The 18054-nt window shown below is 57.3% G+C and overlaps 2 protein-coding genes across 5 annotated transcripts in view; one reads left to right on the top strand and one right to left on the bottom strand.

The window, feature by feature from the left end:
• The window catches only part of TELO2 (telomere maintenance 2), a 14085-nt gene extending 3171 nt beyond the window's left edge, over positions 1-10914 (bottom strand). For 2 of the 4 annotated variants that reach the window (XM_023764492.1, XM_006100867.3), the window contains exons 1-17: positions 10673-10914; positions 9642-9977; positions 8710-8987; positions 6664-6732; positions 6217-6364; positions 5777-5879; positions 5470-5538; positions 5195-5336; positions 4976-5112; positions 4401-4480; positions 4081-4182; positions 3398-3486; positions 3094-3185; positions 2723-2839; positions 2539-2610; positions 1247-1411; positions 235-326 (exon numbers count right to left, since the gene is read on the bottom strand). In XM_023764492.1, the coding sequence (XP_023620260.1) occupies positions 235-326; positions 1247-1411; positions 2539-2610; positions 2723-2839; positions 3094-3185; positions 3398-3486; positions 4081-4182; positions 4401-4480; positions 4976-5112; positions 5195-5336; positions 5470-5538; positions 5777-5879; positions 6217-6364; positions 6664-6732; positions 8710-8987; positions 9642-9976 (2090 nt within the window). In that variant the 5' untranslated portion in view covers position 9977; positions 10673-10914. Of the gene's footprint in view, positions 1-234; positions 327-1246; positions 1412-2538; positions 2611-2722; positions 2840-3093; positions 3186-3397; positions 3487-4080; positions 4183-4400; positions 4481-4975; positions 5113-5194; positions 5337-5469; positions 5539-5776; positions 5880-6216; positions 6365-6663; positions 6733-8709; positions 8988-9641; positions 9978-10650 lie in introns of all 4 variants that reach the window. The other 2 variants (XM_023764493.1, XM_023764494.1) reach the window with 2 other exon arrangements.
• A 2829-nt stretch (positions 10915-13743) lies between these two features.
• Positions 13744-18054, top strand: PTX4 (pentraxin 4). Its single transcript, XM_006100865.3, has 3 exons — positions 13744-14282; positions 15059-15680; positions 17414-18054. Exons 1-3 carry the CDS (start codon positions 14142-14144, stop codon positions 18052-18054), a joined length of 1404 nt encoding a protein of 467 aa, XP_006100927.1. The 5' UTR covers positions 13744-14141.

Raw genomic sequence — 18054 nt, 5'->3', positions numbered from 1 at the left:
AACCCACTACGAAAAAACACAAACCTATGACACCTCTACGAAGAGCAGCATATACGCTCAGTAGCAACTCACAACTTCATCAGTAGATCGAATATCTTCTGTGACGCACATCCCGTGCTTTGTAAACAACTACTGCTGCTGCCTAAAGCCCCACCTCGGGCCCCACCCTGGGAAGCCGCCTGACCTCAGAGGTATCCAGGGCTCATTCCCCAAATCACGAGGCTTCCCACTCACCTGTCAAAACCTTGAATGAGAGGGAGGAAGAAGTAGCCAGCCACGGAGTTGAATTCATTGGGGCTGCCAGCTGGTCCTCGCCTGGAAGAGCCCTGCCAAACACACAGAGAGCCACATGGGTGTGGAGCACGGCCTCCCCTCCCCATGCAGGACGCTCTCCTGGGGGGGCCGCCCTGTGTGCCATGGGAGAGTATGCAGCCTCCCTGGGCCCTACGGGCTGGATGCCAGTAGCACCCAACCCCATGACAACCAAGAACGTCTCCAGCCCCAGCTGGTTTGGCTCACTGGATAGAGCGTCAACCTGCGGACTGAAGGGTCCCGGGTTCAATTCCAGTCAAGGGCACATGCCTGGGTTGCAGGCTCAATCCCTAGTAGGGGGTGTGCAGGAGGCAGCCAATCAGTGGTTCTCTCTCATCATTAATGTTTCTATCTCTCTCTCCCTCTCTTTTCCTCTCTGAAATCAACAAAAAATATATTTAAAAAAAAAGAATGTCTCCAGACGTGGCCAAATGTCCCTGGGGAGCAAGATCAGCCTAGCCTAGGCAGATCCCCAACACAGCCCAGACCAGGTCATCTGCTGCTGACAGAATTCCTGGGCCCTTTTTTCATACCTAATTCTGCATCCATGTCTTAAAACCAGTTCAGTTTGATGCCCTACAGCTGGGGTCCTCAAACTACAGCCCGCGGGCCACATGCAAATACAAATATTGCATTTGTTCTCGTTTTGTTTTTTTACTTCAAAATAAGATATGTGCAGTGTGCATAGGAATTTGTTCATAGTTTTTTTTTTAAACTATAGTCCGGCCCTCCAACGGTCTGAGGGACAGTGAACTGGCCCCCTGTTTAAAAAGTTTGAGGACCCCTGCCCTACAGCATGTCACGTCACTCCGTTTGTGCCCAAAACTCTCCTTTCACAGAACACCAGCACTGCAGCCACCCCGTCCACGCAGACCGGGCCTCCAGCCTGCCCAAAGCCCCCACCCACGAGGACCCGACCCGAGTCCTGGCTGACCTTTGAGAACCTCCGGGTCTTCCTTCTGATCCTCTCGTCCACCACAGCCCGCCAGGTGGGAGCCACGGTGCAGCTGGGCGGGCAGGTGGGGCCCGGGGAGCCACACTGGGAAGTCCTCCCGAGGCGCCCAGGCCGAGACAGCTCCTGGGCTGCCAGAGCCAGGACCTAAAGGGGAGAGACCCAGGGCAGCCGCCATCGCTCTGGGGAAGGATAACGCTTTCTAGCTCAAGGTAAACCAAGAGTCCCGTTAGCACCAGCAGCTCTTGCGTCTTCGAGGGGGAGCTTCAGGAAACCCCGTAGAAAGTCAGTGCCACGTACCCCATAATCACTTCGCTTTGTGGGGGACGGGGGGGGGGAAGGTGGGCATGCTCCCTGGAGACCAGCCAGAGCCTTCACTCCCCTCACAAGGGCCACTTCTCTTCCCAAAGCTCATCCAGTCCTGACCGCTGCCTCACAGGAAAGGGTAATGAAGCTACATGCGGGTGGGCCCTGAAAACACGAGACCTAGGTGGCCACCAGTACGACTTCCCTTATAGGAAGCACCCAGAACAGGCAAATCCACAGAGAACAGAGTGGACTGGTGGTTACAGGGGAGGAACTACTTGTGGGCGATGCAAGATTTTCTGAAAGTAGACAGATCTGATAGACACACAACATTGCAAATGTACCAAATGCCACTGAGTTGTAAACAGCAAAATGATGTATTTTTTGTGTTGTCTTAGTCTTTGCTTTACTCTACATCAGCCGTCGCCAACCTTTCGGAACTCGCGGACCACCAGCGGTCCGCGGACCACCGGTTGGCGACCGCTGCTCTACATAACATGTAGCATCTTAATCAGCGTTAAGTGCACAGTTCAGTGACATTAAGTCCATGCACGCTGCTGTGCAACCATCACCACCATCCACCTCCAGAACTGGTTCAGCCTCCCAAAATGACCCTCTGTCCCCATTAAACACTAACTCCCCACCCCTCCCTCAGCCCACGGCACCCACCATCTACTTTGTCTAAGATTTTAACTCCTTAGGGTCTCATGTGTGTGGAATCATACAGTATCTGTGTTGTGTCTGGCTTATTTCACTTAGCAAAACTACTTCCCAACACATCCACACTGCAGCAGATCACACAGATGCTGGTCTCAGGCTCCGGTCCAGTGACAGGTACTCAGGAGGCCTCTGGCTCTGCCCAGGTAGATTTTGGCAAACACCAGCTCCCTGGCGTTGCCCCAGGCCTGGCCCCTCCCATGAGGGCAGCGTGGGCCTGACAAGTGGGACAGGGGCCGCAGGGCACTCACGTCCAGGATGTCCATGCGCTGCCGGAGGCTGTAGTTGATGGCGTAGAACTGTGAGGTCAGATACTCCGCCACCTGAGCCAGGCAATGAGAGGTCGCAGCGGATCACAACTCCAGAGGCAGGGCCCCCACACAGACACTAGCTGGGGGGGCACAACCCTGGCACCCCACAGCCAGCGGGACTCACCCGGGCCGGGTCTGTGACGGTGACGGCCACCAGGGCTCTCTGGCGCAGCCCCTCAAATCCCGCCACGCTCGTCTTCTCCTCCAGGTGCAGGAGCACCTGCGCTAGCTCCACACTCACCTGCAAACAGGTCAGGGCGCCTTTAGCGCCCCCTGCCCCAGGCCCCCCACAGTGTTCCGTTTCTTTACAATGGAAGGGACACCTCTTGGACAGCCTGGGACTGTTCTCCACCTCCCATCCCAGCAGAGGCCCCAGACACAGGCCTCCTAAGGGGACAGAGAGCCAACGACGCATACAACACGAGCCACACCAGGCTCCCTGAGGGCACTGCTCACTCCCATGACCCTGCCGGCCCAGCCCCTCTACCTGCTCACCTCCCGAGTGGCAGCCGGGCTCCTGACGACCAGCCCCTCAAGGGCCCGCAGGGCTGCCTCCCAGCGCTCCCAGTCCTCGGATGTGGTCAGGGCTGAACCAAAACAGGCCTCCATCATTCCTCGGCCCTGACCTTGACCACGGCAGAGCCAGCAGCCAGGGTCTGGGCGCTGGGCAGAAGGCAGGTGAACCCCCAGAACATGAACAGGTCCCATGGACCAACCATCCCAGGGCAGGGCTGTGCTTGGGGCGGGTTCCTTGCCACAGGGCACTCAGCGGGGGCCCATGCCATGTGGAGAGGCCCACCTTCCACGCAGTCCCGGACGTACATGGGCACCTTGCCACTCTTCAGCTCTTGGTCCCCCGACATGTCATAGGGAACAAACTCATCATCGCTGTGGAAGAATCACAGACACGAGGAGCCTGCTGGTCACCCAGGAGCAGAAAGCAGGCAGGAGGGAGTGCCTGAGAGCTGAGGCTGGGCACCCTCCACCAATAGGACAAGCTCCTGAGTCACCAAAATTCATGTCCCAGGCCCTGGCCAGGTAGACCAATTGGTCAGAGCGTCGTCCTGATGTCCCGACATGCCAAGGTTGTAGGTTTGATCCCCAGTCAGGACACATATTAGAAGCAACCAATGAGTACTTACAAAATAGCCCTCGCTGGTTTGGCTCAGTGGATAGAGCATCAGCCTGTGGACCAAGGGGTCCGGGTTTGATTTTGGTCAAGGGCACGCACCTTGGTTTCAGGCTTCACCCCGGCCCAGGCCATGATTGGGGCTTGTGCAGGAGGCAACCAATCAATGTGTTTCTCTCACATCAATGTTTCTCTCTCTTTCCCTCTCTCTTCTATTCTCTCTAAAAACCAATGAAAAAATACCCTCAGGTGAGGATTAACATACATACATACATACATACATACATACACAAATAAATAAGTAAATAATAAAACATAAGAATTCACCTCCCCTCCCAAGATCTCCGTCCTACCTGTCAAGCTCAGAGTCAGAGCCCTGTGGCCGCACCTGCGGGACTCCACCCTCTACAGTCTGTTTGTCAGGGGTCTCTGCAGCGACTGGAGTGACAGGTGGGCTTTTGGGGAACAAGGAGGAACCCTTCAGGGACAAACTCACAAGTTTCTGGTCCCAGAACCTTTGCTTCCCAAGGAAACACTCCTTCCACCCCAACCCTCGTCTTCTGAGCTTCTGTCTCGGCAACGTGGGTCCAGGATGACAAGACAGAGTCCCAGCGCGTGCAGAAGCTGCCCACCCGGCCCACCATGCCCAGCCCCCCGGGTGGGAGGAACTCACCCCGCCTCCGAGGGGCTGTCCGCAGCGGGCTGCGGGGTGGCCAAGGCCAGCATCTCGCAGCTCAGTTCATCCTCTTCATACTGCCACAGGAAAGATCTGGAGTCAGCTGGGATGGGACTGGCAGGAGCAGCAGAGCCAGGGCCCCTCCAAGGCCCTCCCGCTGCAGCCCTGGTCCAGCCTGACAGCCAGAGCCTTTCAAGAGCAACCCTCTAAGCCTCCACCTTGCAGAGGGCAGCACTGGGTGTGCTGAAGGCCAGAGGGCCGCCCCATCCTGAGGGAGCCGAGAATGAGAACCCCCAGGACACAGTAAGCGTGGCAATGCCCTGAGGGCTCAGTGGATGGAGAGGAGGAGATGCCTAGGATGACCTGAGAGTTAAACACCCACGGATCCCCTGGGGGACCCAGCTGAGGGGCAATACCTCCACTCCCTCTAAGCTGTGAACCCTCGGGAGGGCCACCAAGGCCGAGTCCGCACTGACAGAGATGCTCCATGAGCACAGACCCAGGAAGGTGGTGACATCGAGGCTGGAGCGACAGCAGCTTGGGGAGACCACGTGGGCACAGCCCTCGCTCACCTGGAACTTCAGGGGAGGCCCCTCAGGGTGGATCCGGGCACTGGCCACCTCGGCCACGACCATGCCCAGGCGGCGCACGGCAGGTAAACTGCTGTCCAGGCGGCACTTCACTCCTGCCATTAGGCTAGCCAGCAACTCTGGGGAAACCAACGCATACATGCTGAATGTGCCGTGGGGAAGGGGGGCAATGGGGACAGGGTGCCCGTGCCACCTGCTCACCATCCCGGCTGTCCTGGAGCTCAGCATCCCCCAGGTGCGCCAAGCAGATTAAGACAGCTTTGCTGACATAGCACTGCTGTGCCAGGGGTGCGTGGCGGATGGCGCTGCTGCTGCCCCACGTCTCCATGAGCTCCTTCAGCGCCTGGTGGGCAGCACAACCCTGGCCTGGTCAGACAGCCCCCGCCTCCCCTCCACCCAGGCAGGATGCTCCCTCCCCGTCCCACCAGTCGGCGGCCCTGGGACGCTGCAGGGACTGAGGGCCTGACAGGACTTGCCTGTACGAGGAGTGGGCGCCGTTGGCTGTCCATGGCCAGGTACCCCAGCAGGCTCTGCAGCACAGGCGTCTGCAAAGGAAGCCGGGCATCTCGTCACTGTCTGCCAGGCAGATACCACCGCCTGCCGCCTGCCTGGCCAGAGTTGCCCAGGGAGCCAAGGGCTGTCTGCGCAGGAGTCCCGGAGCAGGAACGGGTCTGGGCTAAAGGACGGGCATTTCCCGGAAACGTGCACTGTTCCCGCTACGCTTGCTACAGTCATTGCTCTGGGGCCTGAGGCGGCCCGCAGCCCACCTTGCGGCACTCTCACCGTGTATCGGTACTGCAGGAACAGAAGCTTCTGGGTCATCACAAACCGGGCCTTCTTACTCTTCAAAACCAGGTTCCCCAACAGTCGAGCGAGAACTTGAGGCCTGTGAGGCACAGGTGAGGGGGGAGGGGATCTCAACACATGGGGCTGGATCCTGGGCTCTGCTCTAACCCCAGGGAGCCCGGGGGTGTTTCAGCTCCAAGTGGATCCTGATTCTCCCTCTTCCTGGTAAACACGGAAGCCAGGAGAGCCCAGCACCTCAACGCATCTGACTGCATCGCAGGTTAAATACTTCACCTAGAGCAGGGGTGCCAGCCTTCCCTATGAAGGACCAGAAACTGACTACCTACAAAGGGACGGCAGGTGAGGTGTCACCTGGACCCACCTTCTGCCTTCTTGGAAGAGCAGCATTTACAGTGGGAGGGAACCTTGGTTCTTACCCAGCGGCAGTCTCCACAAGCCCTGTCAGCACGGCCTCCATGGCGCGGTCGGGCACACATTCCACCAGGCGCCAGCAGACCCGCTGCCAGAGGCAGCTGCCCTGGGTGAGTGCTGTCAGCCGGGGCACCAGCACACCCAGGATCTCCTCTGCGGGAAAGCCAACAGGGCCATGGGGCATCCAGTATCTGCAGCCCACAGGCCCACCGGCTGCATAGCCAAGCCCCCACCAAGGAGCCCAGGACAGCTGGCATCAGCCCACCCACGACCAGGCCCAGGCAAGGGGACCGCTGCTGTTTCAGGACACACAGCCATGCTCCGACCCTCTGCCAGGGAAACATGCTCCCCCCCCCCCCCCACCCCCGTCCCCGCCGCCTCCCCAAGGACAGCCACCAAGAGGGAGGGGGCCAGAACACGCTGTGGCTTCTCCCCAGACAGGAAACACTCACTCTGCCTCCCGTAGACACAGGCTTTCCCCACGACCTGAGACACAAAGGAGACAGAGCAGTCTAAGCCGCCTAGGACAGGAAGGAAAAGGAGATTTTAAAGGAGGGCTATGGCAAGGCTATCGAAGAATACCTGACAAGTGGGGCCAGACCTCATTCCTGGGCAGGCAGACTCCGTGTCATAAAAATGCCAATTCATTCACTCTAAACCAGTGGTTCTCAACCTTCCTCATGCCGCAACCCTTTAATACAGTTCCTCATGTTGTGGTGACCCCCAATTTCATTGTTACCAATTGAACATAATTAAAGCATAGTGATTAATCACAAAAACAATATATAATTATATATGTGTTTTCCGATGGTCTTAGGCGACCCCTGTGAAAGGGTCGCGACCCACAGGTTGAGAACCGCTGCAACCAACCATAATCATAATAGGCTTGTTCTAACTTGAAGCCAACAATAATAACTGTTTAAAAACCATTACAGCCGAAACCGGTTTGGCTCAGTGGATAGAGCGTTGGCCTGCGGACTGAAGGGTCCCGGGTTCGATTCCGGTCAAGGGCATGTACCTGAGTTGCGGGCACATCCCCAGTAGGAGGTGTGCAGGAGGCGGCTGATCGATGTTTCTCTCTCATCGATGTTTCTAACTCTCTATCTCTCTCCCTTCCTCTCTGTAAAAAATCAATAAAAATATTTTAAAAAATGTTTTAAAAAAATGTGCCAAAAAATAAAAAAATAAAAATAAAAACCGTTACACACATTTGATCACTTAATTGTCACAATGATCCTCCGAAGTAGGGACAAGTGTGGTGGCACCAGGAGAAGCACTGAGAGGGGCCTGGCCAAGGCGGTCAGCTACTCACAGACACAGGTCGGGCTCTGAGCCGCCCAGAGGGAGGAAGGGAGGAAACAAGGACACAGGAACCAGGAGAGGGTGGGCGATACCGGCTCCACAAGCAGAGCCAGGATGGTGGAGCCGACCAGGTCTCAGACAGGACCCACGCACAGTGGGAACGACAGGAATTCGGAGTTTGTGATCTAGAGAGGGGCGCCTGCACAGCCCCTGCCGGTGAAGCAGACTCTGGGCACCTTCAGAACATCCCAGGGCATCACCCAGTAAAAGGCAGTGGGGCTGGGAGGCCTGGCAAGGTAAGAGCCTCACCTCCCTGTGGTCCCTCCCCCTAGACAGTGATGCTGCCTCCTTCCAGGACAGTCCTGGGACTCCACGAAGCAACACGCGTGAAGGGCCTTGAGCAGCACCTGACGCGGCACCAGCTCCACCACCTCAGCTGCTGCAGCGCTGGGCACGCCCATGCGGGACACCGGACCCCACAAATGACGCTTCAAAGACTTTGTGATGAGAGGGTGAACAAGAAGCCGCTCCCACAGTGCCCCTCCAGGCAGCCAAGATGGCCAGTGACAAAGACACTGAGAGCCGCAAGCTAACAAGGGCAAGCAGACCCTCGTCAACGGCCACGTCAGACGAGCCCTGTCACAGTAAGAACAGTTTTCAGATGTTCCCATCGACACTAAGGGCCCAGCAGTGAGCAGCCCCATCTGGCTGACTTCACCAATGTCCACCCGAGAACTGAAAAAATCAAGAGTCAGCTCCATGTCCTAGCCGGTTTGGCTCGGTGGATAGAGCGTCGGCCTGCGGACTGAAGGGCCCCAGGTTTGATTCTGGTCAAGGGCACATGCCCAGATTGCAGGCTTGATCCCAGTGGGGGGCGGGCAGGAGGCAGCCAATCAATGATTCTCTCTCATCACTGATGTTTCTATCTCTCTACCCCTCTCCCTTCCTCTCTGAAATCAATAAAAATATATTTAAAAAAAATAAAATAGAGTCAGCTCCACCTCCAAGGTCAACAGCCACGAAGTGGGTAAAACTTCAGCATGTGGGTCATTACCACCCCAAACAGGAGACAACGTCTGACCCACCAACAGCACCACCCAGAGACTGCAAAGTGCCCAGAGGCCAGGGAGATGGAGGGGATGGCAGGTCAAGAAAACGGCTGGAAGAGGGTCACTCTGGGAGGGGGGCGGGCTCACCTCGGAGAGAGTCCACGACCGCCTGCAGCACCCGCACGGCCTCCTCCCCGAGCAGAGGAAAGTAGTTCTGAGGGAAGAACTCAGCCAGGTTCTCATGCTGCAGACAGTTGCCCAGGCGGTCGGGCAAGCCCACCACCTTGGTTAGGAGCGCCTCCTGGAGCAGAGGAAAGGCCAGCTCCGCCTGCTGCCGACACTGCCCCTCCATGACAGCAGCCATCCTGCCCGCCTTCAGGAACCGGGCCAGCAGCCTTGCCATCTTCATCAGACGGAAACTGGGACTGAACCAAGAGCAGGTGTGAGGGGCAGAACCCCAACCCCCTCCATCCTCAGCATCCTCGGCCAATGGGAGTAGCAACAGCCGTCATGAAACAGGTAACCCCAACAACTTAATTGGCGCTATTCCCTCCACTTACGTTCAAAGGAAGAGTATTTAAATCTCACAAGTAGCTTAGATTGCCAGCGGGGCACAGCACCTGCTGGGCCCAGTGCAGCCCCCTACGCTTGGAATCACACTGGACACCACCGCCCTCTCCTGGCCGTGCTTTCCATACGGTGCTTGCTTTCTTCAGCAGCCCCGCTTTCCAACCAGGCATCCCCACAAGGGCTGTCCTGTGCTCTGATGTGGAATCTAGGACCCTCCCCCCATCAAGTGAGGGGTCCCAGGAGCTTGCTGGGGCACCTGGGTGCCTCACTGCAGAGCTGGGAGCCACAGGGTGAAGGAGAGGGCGATGGCCATGCACTGCCACCCCTGGCACTTCAGTCTGGAGCTAACCCACTGCCTCAGCCGCAGGCACTCAAACACCCTCGTTGCAGAGATGAACACAAACCAGGTTTGATTTTCAGGTGCCCTGCTATTGGTTTGCAATCCTTCAGGCCATGCGTATGCTTTGGATGTGACCAGCGACCCCATAACGAGACGCAGCCCCACTCACCCAGGGGTGTCCTCAAGGGCCTCCATCAGCACCAGGAAGGCTTGGTCAGCTGGGCCCTCCAGGAAGAAACTGGCCCACAGCTCCTCCAACTGGCCATTGGGCAGCAGCCCCAGCCAGTCCGGGTTCAGCTTGCTGACCAGACATCTGAGAACGGCCGAAAAGTGGACCCTGGCAAACTCCTCCTGCTCCCCAGGGAGGGCCGGGTTCTCCGTTCCTCCGAGATAGCGCTTCAGGGACCCCAGGGTGGAGAAGATGCAGCCACCATCCTCAGAAGAGGAAAGGGTGTGAACAGCCTCCCGGACAGTGAGGCGGACGGAAGACGGCACTGGGTCCATCCTGTTCACAGGAAAGGACGTGAAAGCGCACGGAGCCGTGGGCATCCACATGGGACCCAGTCTCGGAGAAGGACGCATCTCCCACCCTCTGGCCTCTTATTAAGCAAACCTCCTGGGGACCTCATTCCTCTTCACCCCTTCCATCACCCAGCAGTATCCCCTCTTTCCCACCTCTCACTGTCTTCACTGAGTCCTTTTCAGGACCGGAGGCCCTCCATGACCCCCTCTACAGTAGGTCAACCCGTCCAGGGGCACATGCCAGTAGCTGGAGATGGCAGGGGCCAGGGATGCTGGTAAACATTCCACATACACAGCCCCCACAATAGAAGATTATCCAAACCAAATGTCACCAGTGCTGAGGTTGGGAGACCTGGTCTCGAGGCACCCATCAATGACTTCCGACTTCCACTCGCCAAACTCCCTTCCTTTTTGGAAACCATCGCCGTCTGTGAGTAGTATTTATTTCGGGTCGAGCGCCCCGGCAGGACTAAGTACCATTAAGCAGGCGCCAGTCTGTTACCAGTGCCCCCAGCCTCTCCATAAGCCTGTATCAGGGGCCCAACGGTGTCCCCCAGAGCCTGGTGCCTCCCGACCCAGCCGGGTCTACGAGGGCGGCGGCACGCAGTGTGCATGCGGGCCAACAGAGCAGCGATCAGCCGTCCCGCGCCCCCTACCCAGCGTGCGGCTGCAGCCCACCTCGCGGCGTGAGCGACGGGAGGGGCCTCGTGGGGTGGGAGGGGTCTCCGGGCCGGGAGGAGGGCCTCGCAGAGGGAAGGGGTCTCAGACCCCGCGCCGCCGCTGTGCACCCGCTGCCGACTCACTGGGGTCGCCGAGACCCAGCTCTACGCTGGGGCCCATCGCGCGGCCGCGGAGCACGAGCTCCCAGGCCCGGGCAGCGCTGCCGCGGAACTTCTTTGAGCGGGTGGGTCAGCTGACCGACCGCGACGAATCCGCGAAGCCCGGAAGCCAGAAGGGGCGGAGCGGGCGGCTGCGCCTGCGCCTGCGCTAGACGGGGGGCGGGGTCTGTGCCGCGCGGCGCAGGGGACTGGGGGGAGGGGGAGGGGTCTGGGGGTGGGGCTGCGCGCCCCGACCTGGCTCGGAGCAGGGTTCCGCAGTGCGCGAGGGGGCGCCCTTCTTCTGCCTCCGTGTGCTCATCACCCGGAGTCATCTCCAGCCCCGCTCATCTCCCGAGGCCAGTTCTCTCCCGGGCGCCACGCGTGCGCGCTCCGCACTTGCTGGCGCACCAGCCGTCCCAGAGACCAGGCCCTGCGCTCCAGGATGCGACCGTGATAGGAAAACGCACTGCAGATAGGGAAGCAGTGACAAGGGGGATGGTGTGGGGATGCATGACTGTAGCGGTGTGAGTCCGGGTCCTGGCATAGGAGCCGCACGTTCAGCATGTGACCACCAGCCACACCTGTAGGCAGTGGCTGCCATAATGCACAGCGCAGGTAGGGTACCTTCCGTCCTGGCAGCCTGGGGAGGTGATCCGGGAAGACTTCACAAGAACCTGCCATTTCAGCCCAGACCAGTGATTTTCAACCTCTTTCATCCGTGGTACACATCACTAATTACTAAAACTCTGCAGCACAGCCCAAACCGGTTTGGCTCGGTGGATAGAGCGTCAGCCTGCGGACTGAAAGGTCCCAGGTTCAATTCCGGTCAAGGGCATGTACCTTAGTTGCGGGCACATCCCCAGTAGGAGGTGTGCAGGAGGCAGCTGGTCGGTGTTTCTCACTCATCGATGTTTCTAACTCTCTATCCCTCTCCCTTCCTCTCTGTTAAAAATCAACAAAATATATTTTAAAAAAAATAAAAAATAAAACTCTGCAGCACACCAAAAAATACATTACTTGCCAATCTGACAAAAATAGGTATAATTTTTATTCTTTCACGCCGGATGCTATTGTGTTGGCTGCTACCATTTGTTTTATTTGACAATCTAAGGGAAAAAAGGTCAGTGCCCCGACTAAATGGTCAGGTATTGCATGTTTTAAAAATTCTTGCGGCACACCTGTTGAAAATCACTGGCTGTATGTCCTTGTGGGAAAATCTGGGAAACAGTTAATTATCCAACATACATTAATTAAATGCGTGCAGCAAGCACTCTTCCAGGTAAGAGAAAGAAGCAGATAAAGTTCCTTCTCGCATATCAAGTGAGAAATTAAAGGACATGAGCAATACACCAAATGGCAAATAGTGATCCGAAAAAGTAAGAGGGGAAGAAAATGAGTGACTAAAGGCAGTGCAATTGGGAGAATGGACAGCAGGGGTTGCAGGGAGCCAGCGGGGTGGCTGGTGGGGGCCAGGTGGTGAAACTGGCTGACCTGGGATATTTCTGCGGAAAAGAAATGATGGATTGGATGTGGGGGGTGACAGGGAGGGAGGAGGGAGGATGGTGACGTCTTGAGTCGCTCTGGAAATTCCTCCCAGTCCACTTATGGATTAGAGCCCTCGATCTCCACTTCCTACAGCGACTGCAATCATCTTCTGTTCCTCTATTTTCCTATGATTCAGTAACTTCTCACAAAACAGTGCACAGAAGATCAATTTTTTAAGCCTTTACATATCTGGAAAAAAATGCCTTTATTCTTTTCTCAGGGTCAATTTACACTTGAGGTGGGTGCACAACTTTAAAATTTGAAAACCATTTTCACTCGGAAATGTGAAAGTTTGCTCCTCTGTCTTTGGCAGCCAGCCCTGCTGCTGAGATGGCCAGCAGGTCTCTGGGGGGAGTCTCGATCCTTGCCATGTGACCAGGTTTTCTCTCTGGACACTTTTCAGATCTCCTCCTTGTCCTGGGTATTCTAGCACTTGGTGAGAGGAGCTGTACAGTGGGGCCTTGACTTATGAGTGTCCTGACTAAGGAGTTTTTTGAGATACCAGCTGTCTCTCTCCGATTTTTTGCATTGAGTTGATAGAGTAATTTGAGTTAACGAGCTCCTTAACGAGCTCAGTCTCAGAACGAATTAAACTCGTAAGTCAAGGCCCCACTCTATTTTCTGAGCAATTGCTTTAACTTTGCCTTTCAGCTGTGTGTGTGGGGGGGAGGTATCATAGTTTTTACTTTATTTTTTAATATATATTTTTATTGATTTCAGAGAGAGAGATAGAAACATCAATGAAGAGAGAGAATCATTGATTGGTTGCCTCCTGCAAGCCCCACACTAGGGATCAAGCCCACAACCCGGGCATGTGCCCTGACTGGGAATCGAACAGAGACCTCCTGGTTCATAGGTCCACGCTCAACCCCTGAGCCACGCTAGCTGGGCATCATAGTTTTTCCTTTCAAGCACAGCTTCCTTTCTGATTCCATTTTTTGTAGCATCCATTACTTGCCTTGTGAACACAACGCCTTTCTTATTTTTCTAAGGGTATTGATTAGAACCTTCTTGAGCTTTTCCTTGGCCCTCTGCATTGTCTCCTGGGTTCCTTTACTCTTTGGGCAGATTTCTGTCACTCTTTTCAGAGGTTTCCAAGTGTCTGGTGACGCTTGGCTGAGCTTTCACAGTAAGCAGGAGAGAGTAACCAGAGCGACAGATAAGGGGGACTACGTACTTCTGCAAAGACCGTTTTCCAAATAAAGTCCCATTCACAAGTATAGAAGTTAAGACTTGGACCTACATTTTGGGGGTCACCATTCAGCCCAATACACAACCTGTTCCCAAAATAAATTATGGTGGCTCCCACTCCCATGTCCTTTGTCTTATTCGAGGGAGAGATGTCCTCACAGGATGCTCTGTGCATGGTGCGGTGCTGGGCCCCACTACAGACTTGGATCCCAGGATCCCCTGCCCCAGCCAGGTTCTCTGTCCTGCTTCAACTTCCTCTTGCTGGGAACATGAGTCCCTGTGCTCCTGCTAAAGCAATCACCCCTGGCCGCCGCCGAGCCAGCCGGACCAGGGCTTTCACCCCATAGAATTATTTTCCGAAGAAACTGCATCTGTTTTAAGCTTGTCTCCTTGGGAACCTCTGAATCTCCCGAGCCCGTGGGCTGGGAGGCAAATGCCTTTCATTTGGTGGCAGGAAGTACCTGACTCCCAGCCAGAGTCAGAAAAGGAAAATTTCTCCACCGAGAGCTGGAGGCAGCATAGGCTGAGGCAGGAGCACAAGGCAGGCAGCGGCATCCTACAGGTTGGTGGCAACTCCCGCTGCTCTTCTCAGAATGGGCTGCCCCGGAAGGACGACCCTGTCTTTCTTGCTTATTTTTGTGCCCGTATACCTGCATGGAGCTTTGTCGCAGGAAGCTGGCCCTATGGGGCAAAGAAAACCGTTTTTCGAGAGGCTCCGCAGACTGGAGGAACAGGTAAACACCCACCATGCAGGGCAGGTGGTTTTGTTTGTTGTTGTTGTTGTTTTGTTTTGTTTTGTTTTTTAATTGGACAGCCATTACAGAAATGGAGTAGTGAGCCTTGGCGCTCTATGGACACGGGTGTGGAGTTTGTAGTTCTTTTTAGCAGCTGATGTTATTTTCACCGATCGCTGGAAACCAGCAGAAAGGTTTCCCAGACAGGTTCTGCAGACAAGTAAGGGTTCTGCAGACACATAAGGGCTGGGTGGGAGTCAGAGGCTGGGAGCGGGTAGGAAGCCCCCAAGGGTGCATCCAGGCCGCTGGGTCTGTGCAGGGGGGAGGGGGAAAGACGAGGCAGGGGAGCGGATGAGGTAGCAGCACTGAGCATGCGGGTGAGGTCTTCGGCCCATCAGTCCATTGTGGAGCAGACACACCCATGCGGGTCTGTAGCCAGTTCCCCGCCCTGCATGGACCAGGCCTGCCTCAAGTGCTCCCCACTTTGACCCGCATAAGCAGTTCACTCGGCCCATCCTGGTGTCTGTCCACTCACAGGGAGGACCCCGAGGGTCAGGGGTGAAGAGTGGGGGACCAGGCTGGTGGCCTGAAGCCCTCACCCAACAATGTGCTACCGAGTGACTTTAAGCTGGTCCCCCCTCCTCCCTGAACTCAGCTGGGATGGGGCTGGTCATGGTGACTGGCCGGCCATTGTAGGCACCACAGAAGCATGGCAGGGAAGGCTTGTCCGGAGCCCTCCCGGGCCCTGCCCCCAAGGCTGCTGTGTGCCTCTGCAGTTCCGGAGGTTCCAGGAGGTGACCCTAACACACCTGCAGGCCATCGCCAGCAACTACAACCTGTCCTACAACATCGATGCCCGGTTCCAGAGCTTGGCCCAGGAGAGCCAGGCCTTGGCTCTGGCCGTCAACCAGTCGCAGGCCACTGTGCAGGGCGACCTGGGCCACCTCAAGACCTGGATTCGGAAGACGCAGCGCAGAAGCCGGAAGGTGGACTCCCGGCTGCTGGCCTTGGGTGTCGCCCTGAGGGAGAGGAGCCAGCAGCTCACCCAGGAGAGGAAGGAGCAGGCGGCGCAGAGGGAGGCACTGTCTAGCCTGGCCCTGGACATGCGAGCCCTGCAGGACACGCTGGCTCGCCTGACGCACGTTGTCCAGAGCCAGGGCGCCAGGCTGGATGCTCTTAAGGAGTGGCTTCCTGCGGCTTGCCCTGGCACCACAGCCCCTGCCCGGCCTGCGCTGCCAAGCCAAAGCTCCCCGAAGCTGCAGGAGGGCAGGCAGGTGCTCAGGACTTCGCCTGAGCCCCTGGACCTACCTCGGGATTTTGCTGGCCATCTCCAGGGGACACGGGAGCCGCCAGGCCCAGGCAGCCAGTGGGCACGGCGCCCTGAGAGACTGGGAGAAGGTAAGTCTCATGGGCCTGCCTTCCCTTATCCACCTCCACTTTCCCTCTCACTAACTAAGCAATTGGGCCTCTGATCCCCTCCAATGAGCCTCTCCCCTGTTCTGTGTGGAGGGAACACTGGCTCACGCCCCACATACCCCGTCCCAGAAGAAAGGGGCCATCCAGGTGACAGCCAGCCTGTAGGTCCCCAGCAGGTCAGGCCACCCCTTGGCCTGGGCATGTCGGGTGAATGCACACATGGGGTGCTGCCTGGCGTCAGCACATGCCACTCCGTGTCCGAGGTTGGCCTCATTAGGGCTGGCGGGATCCCACCGATGCTCTCTACACGAGCCTCTGCAGGGCCCTGGCTCAGCTGGCGCCTCGTGGGGCTTGTGCCCGCCCGTGGAGGGCCCGGGCCTTTGAAAAGCCAGTTCTGATTTCCCAGGTGAGGGCTTTTCGGCCGAAGCACTACTGACATTTGGGCAAGGCGGTCCTTCATTGGGGGGGCTGCCCCAGGCATTGTAGGGTGTTCAGCAGCACCCCCGGCCTCTACCACTAGTGCCCCTGTATCTTTCACTTGTATTTTTGACCAGGTGGCTCCCGCTGCCTTGTTTAGCAGCCTCTGGGGCCCCTTCCTCTGAATCAGGATTTCCCTTCATCCGGGCATGCTGGTGGCCTCGCCAATACGACAAGATCAACCCGCTGGCCTCTCGGAAATGGAGGCTATAGATTTGACAACCAAAACGCTGTGCAGACCCTGCTAGATGTACCCTGGGGCGCAGTCACCTCTGGTTGAGGACCACTGCCCTAGATTATGACAGGAGCCCCCGAGGTGGAGAGAGGAGCTGGAGGCCAGTCACAGGAGGCCCCCCATCCTCAAACTCAATGGGATGAGGGGCTAGGAAAGCATTTTTCCAGGCTCCGCCCCCAGCCTGCCAATCAGAACCTCAGACCAGGTGCAGCAACTGGAGGCTGCCCCTGCTCCTTCTCCCTCCCCACCCCCCACACACACAGACAGGCAGACCTGGCAGGAATCTGGTGAGCAGGATGGTGGCCCCCAAAGACGTCCATGTCCTGATGCTGGGACCCTGTGGATATGTCACCTCAGGTGGCAAAGAGGACTGTGCAGGTGTGATTTTGAGATGGGAGCTGATCCTGGCTTATGGCGTGGGCCCAGGGTGATCACAGTGTTCCTTATAGAGGGAGGCGGGAGCATCGGGGTCAGAGGAGGGTCGGGCAACAGAAGCAGAGGACAGAGGGATATGCTTTGAAGATGGAGGAAGAGCCATGAGCCATGAATGTGGGCATCTCTAGAGGCTGGAAAGGGCAGGAAAGGGCTTGTCCCTGAGTCCTCCCAAATGAACCAGCTCTGCCCACACCGTGATTCCAGCCCAGTGAGACCTGACCTCCAGGACTATGAGGTACAAACTCTGTGTTGTTTTGAGCCACTGAGTTTATGGAGAATCATTGCAGCAGCCACAGGACACTCATACAGAGGCTCCCTCGTGGTGAGGAGTGTGGGCGCAGGCCTGCTCCCTAGCAAGGCACATGCCTGCCTGGCTCTCCTTGTTCCTGCCTGTCAGACAATGAGACGCAGCCCTCACAGTTAGCGCCTGATAAAAGCCAGGGTCTTAGGCCCACCTGCCTGGTGCAAAGGAAAAGCCCGTAGCATGTATGTTTCTGGAAGCTTCTGGGTGTTTCTGGGTGACCTGGTGGTGCAGGAGCTGACTCTCCCCACCCCCCTCTGTTTCCAGTCTGCAACGTGGGCCCCGCCCTCGTCTTCCCAAACACCTCCACTGAGAACGTGGTCTTCCTCCGCCCCGGCTTCCTCGCGGGCCTGCGGGCCCTGTCTGTCTGCAGCTGGGTCCGGACAGCCTCGGGCCACCTGGGCACCCTCCTCTCCTACGCCACCGCCGAGAATGACAACAAGCTGGTGCTGCACGGCCGCGACTCGCTGGTCCCTGGCTCCATCCACTTTGTGATTGGAGACCCGGCCTTCAGGGAACTCCCTCTGCAGCCGCTGCTGGACGGCCAGTGGCACCATGTGTGCGTCATCTGGACGTCCCTCCTGGGCAGGTACTGGCTCCACGTGGACCGCAGGCTGGTGGCCACCGGCTCCCGCTTCAGGGAGGGCTATGAGATCCCCCCCGGGGGCTCCCTGGTGCTGGGCCAGGAGCAAGACAGCATAGGGGGTGGGTTTGATGGCTCTGAGGCCTTCGTGGGGAGCATGGCTGGCCTAGCCATTTGGGACCGTGCGCTGGTCCCCGGGGAAGTCTCACACCTTGCCACTGGCAAGGAGCTCCCGCCGGGCGCCATCCTGACACTGGCCAATGCCGCCCTGGTAGGTGGATTTGTGCAGAGGGTGAACTGCACCTGCCTCGAGCTCTGCCCCTGA

This window comes from Myotis lucifugus, unplaced genomic scaffold (assembly GCF_000147115.1).
Source record: "Myotis lucifugus unplaced genomic scaffold, Myoluc2.0 scaffold_332, whole genome shotgun sequence".
Taxonomy (NCBI): Eukaryota; Metazoa; Chordata; class Mammalia; order Chiroptera; family Vespertilionidae; genus Myotis; species Myotis lucifugus.
Note: the sequence above shows the minus strand (reverse complement) of the source record. Positions and strands in the feature narration are given on the sequence as shown.

What these genes read in the sequence shown, in the direction of transcription:
- PTX4 (XM_006100865.3), top strand. Translation starts at nt 14,142, where the DNA reads ATGGGCTGCCCCGGAAGGACGACCCTGTCTTTCTTGCTTATTTTTGTG. An exon ending in TCCGCAGACTGGAGGAACAG is followed by an intron (nt 14,283 to 15,058) that starts GTAAACACCCAC and finishes GTGCCTCTGCAG; the next exon opens with TTCCGGAGGTTCCAGGAGGT. An exon ending in CCCTGAGAGACTGGGAGAAG is followed by an intron (nt 15,681 to 17,413) that starts GTAAGTCTCATG and finishes CTCTGTTTCCAG; the next exon opens with TCTGCAACGTGGGCCCCGCC.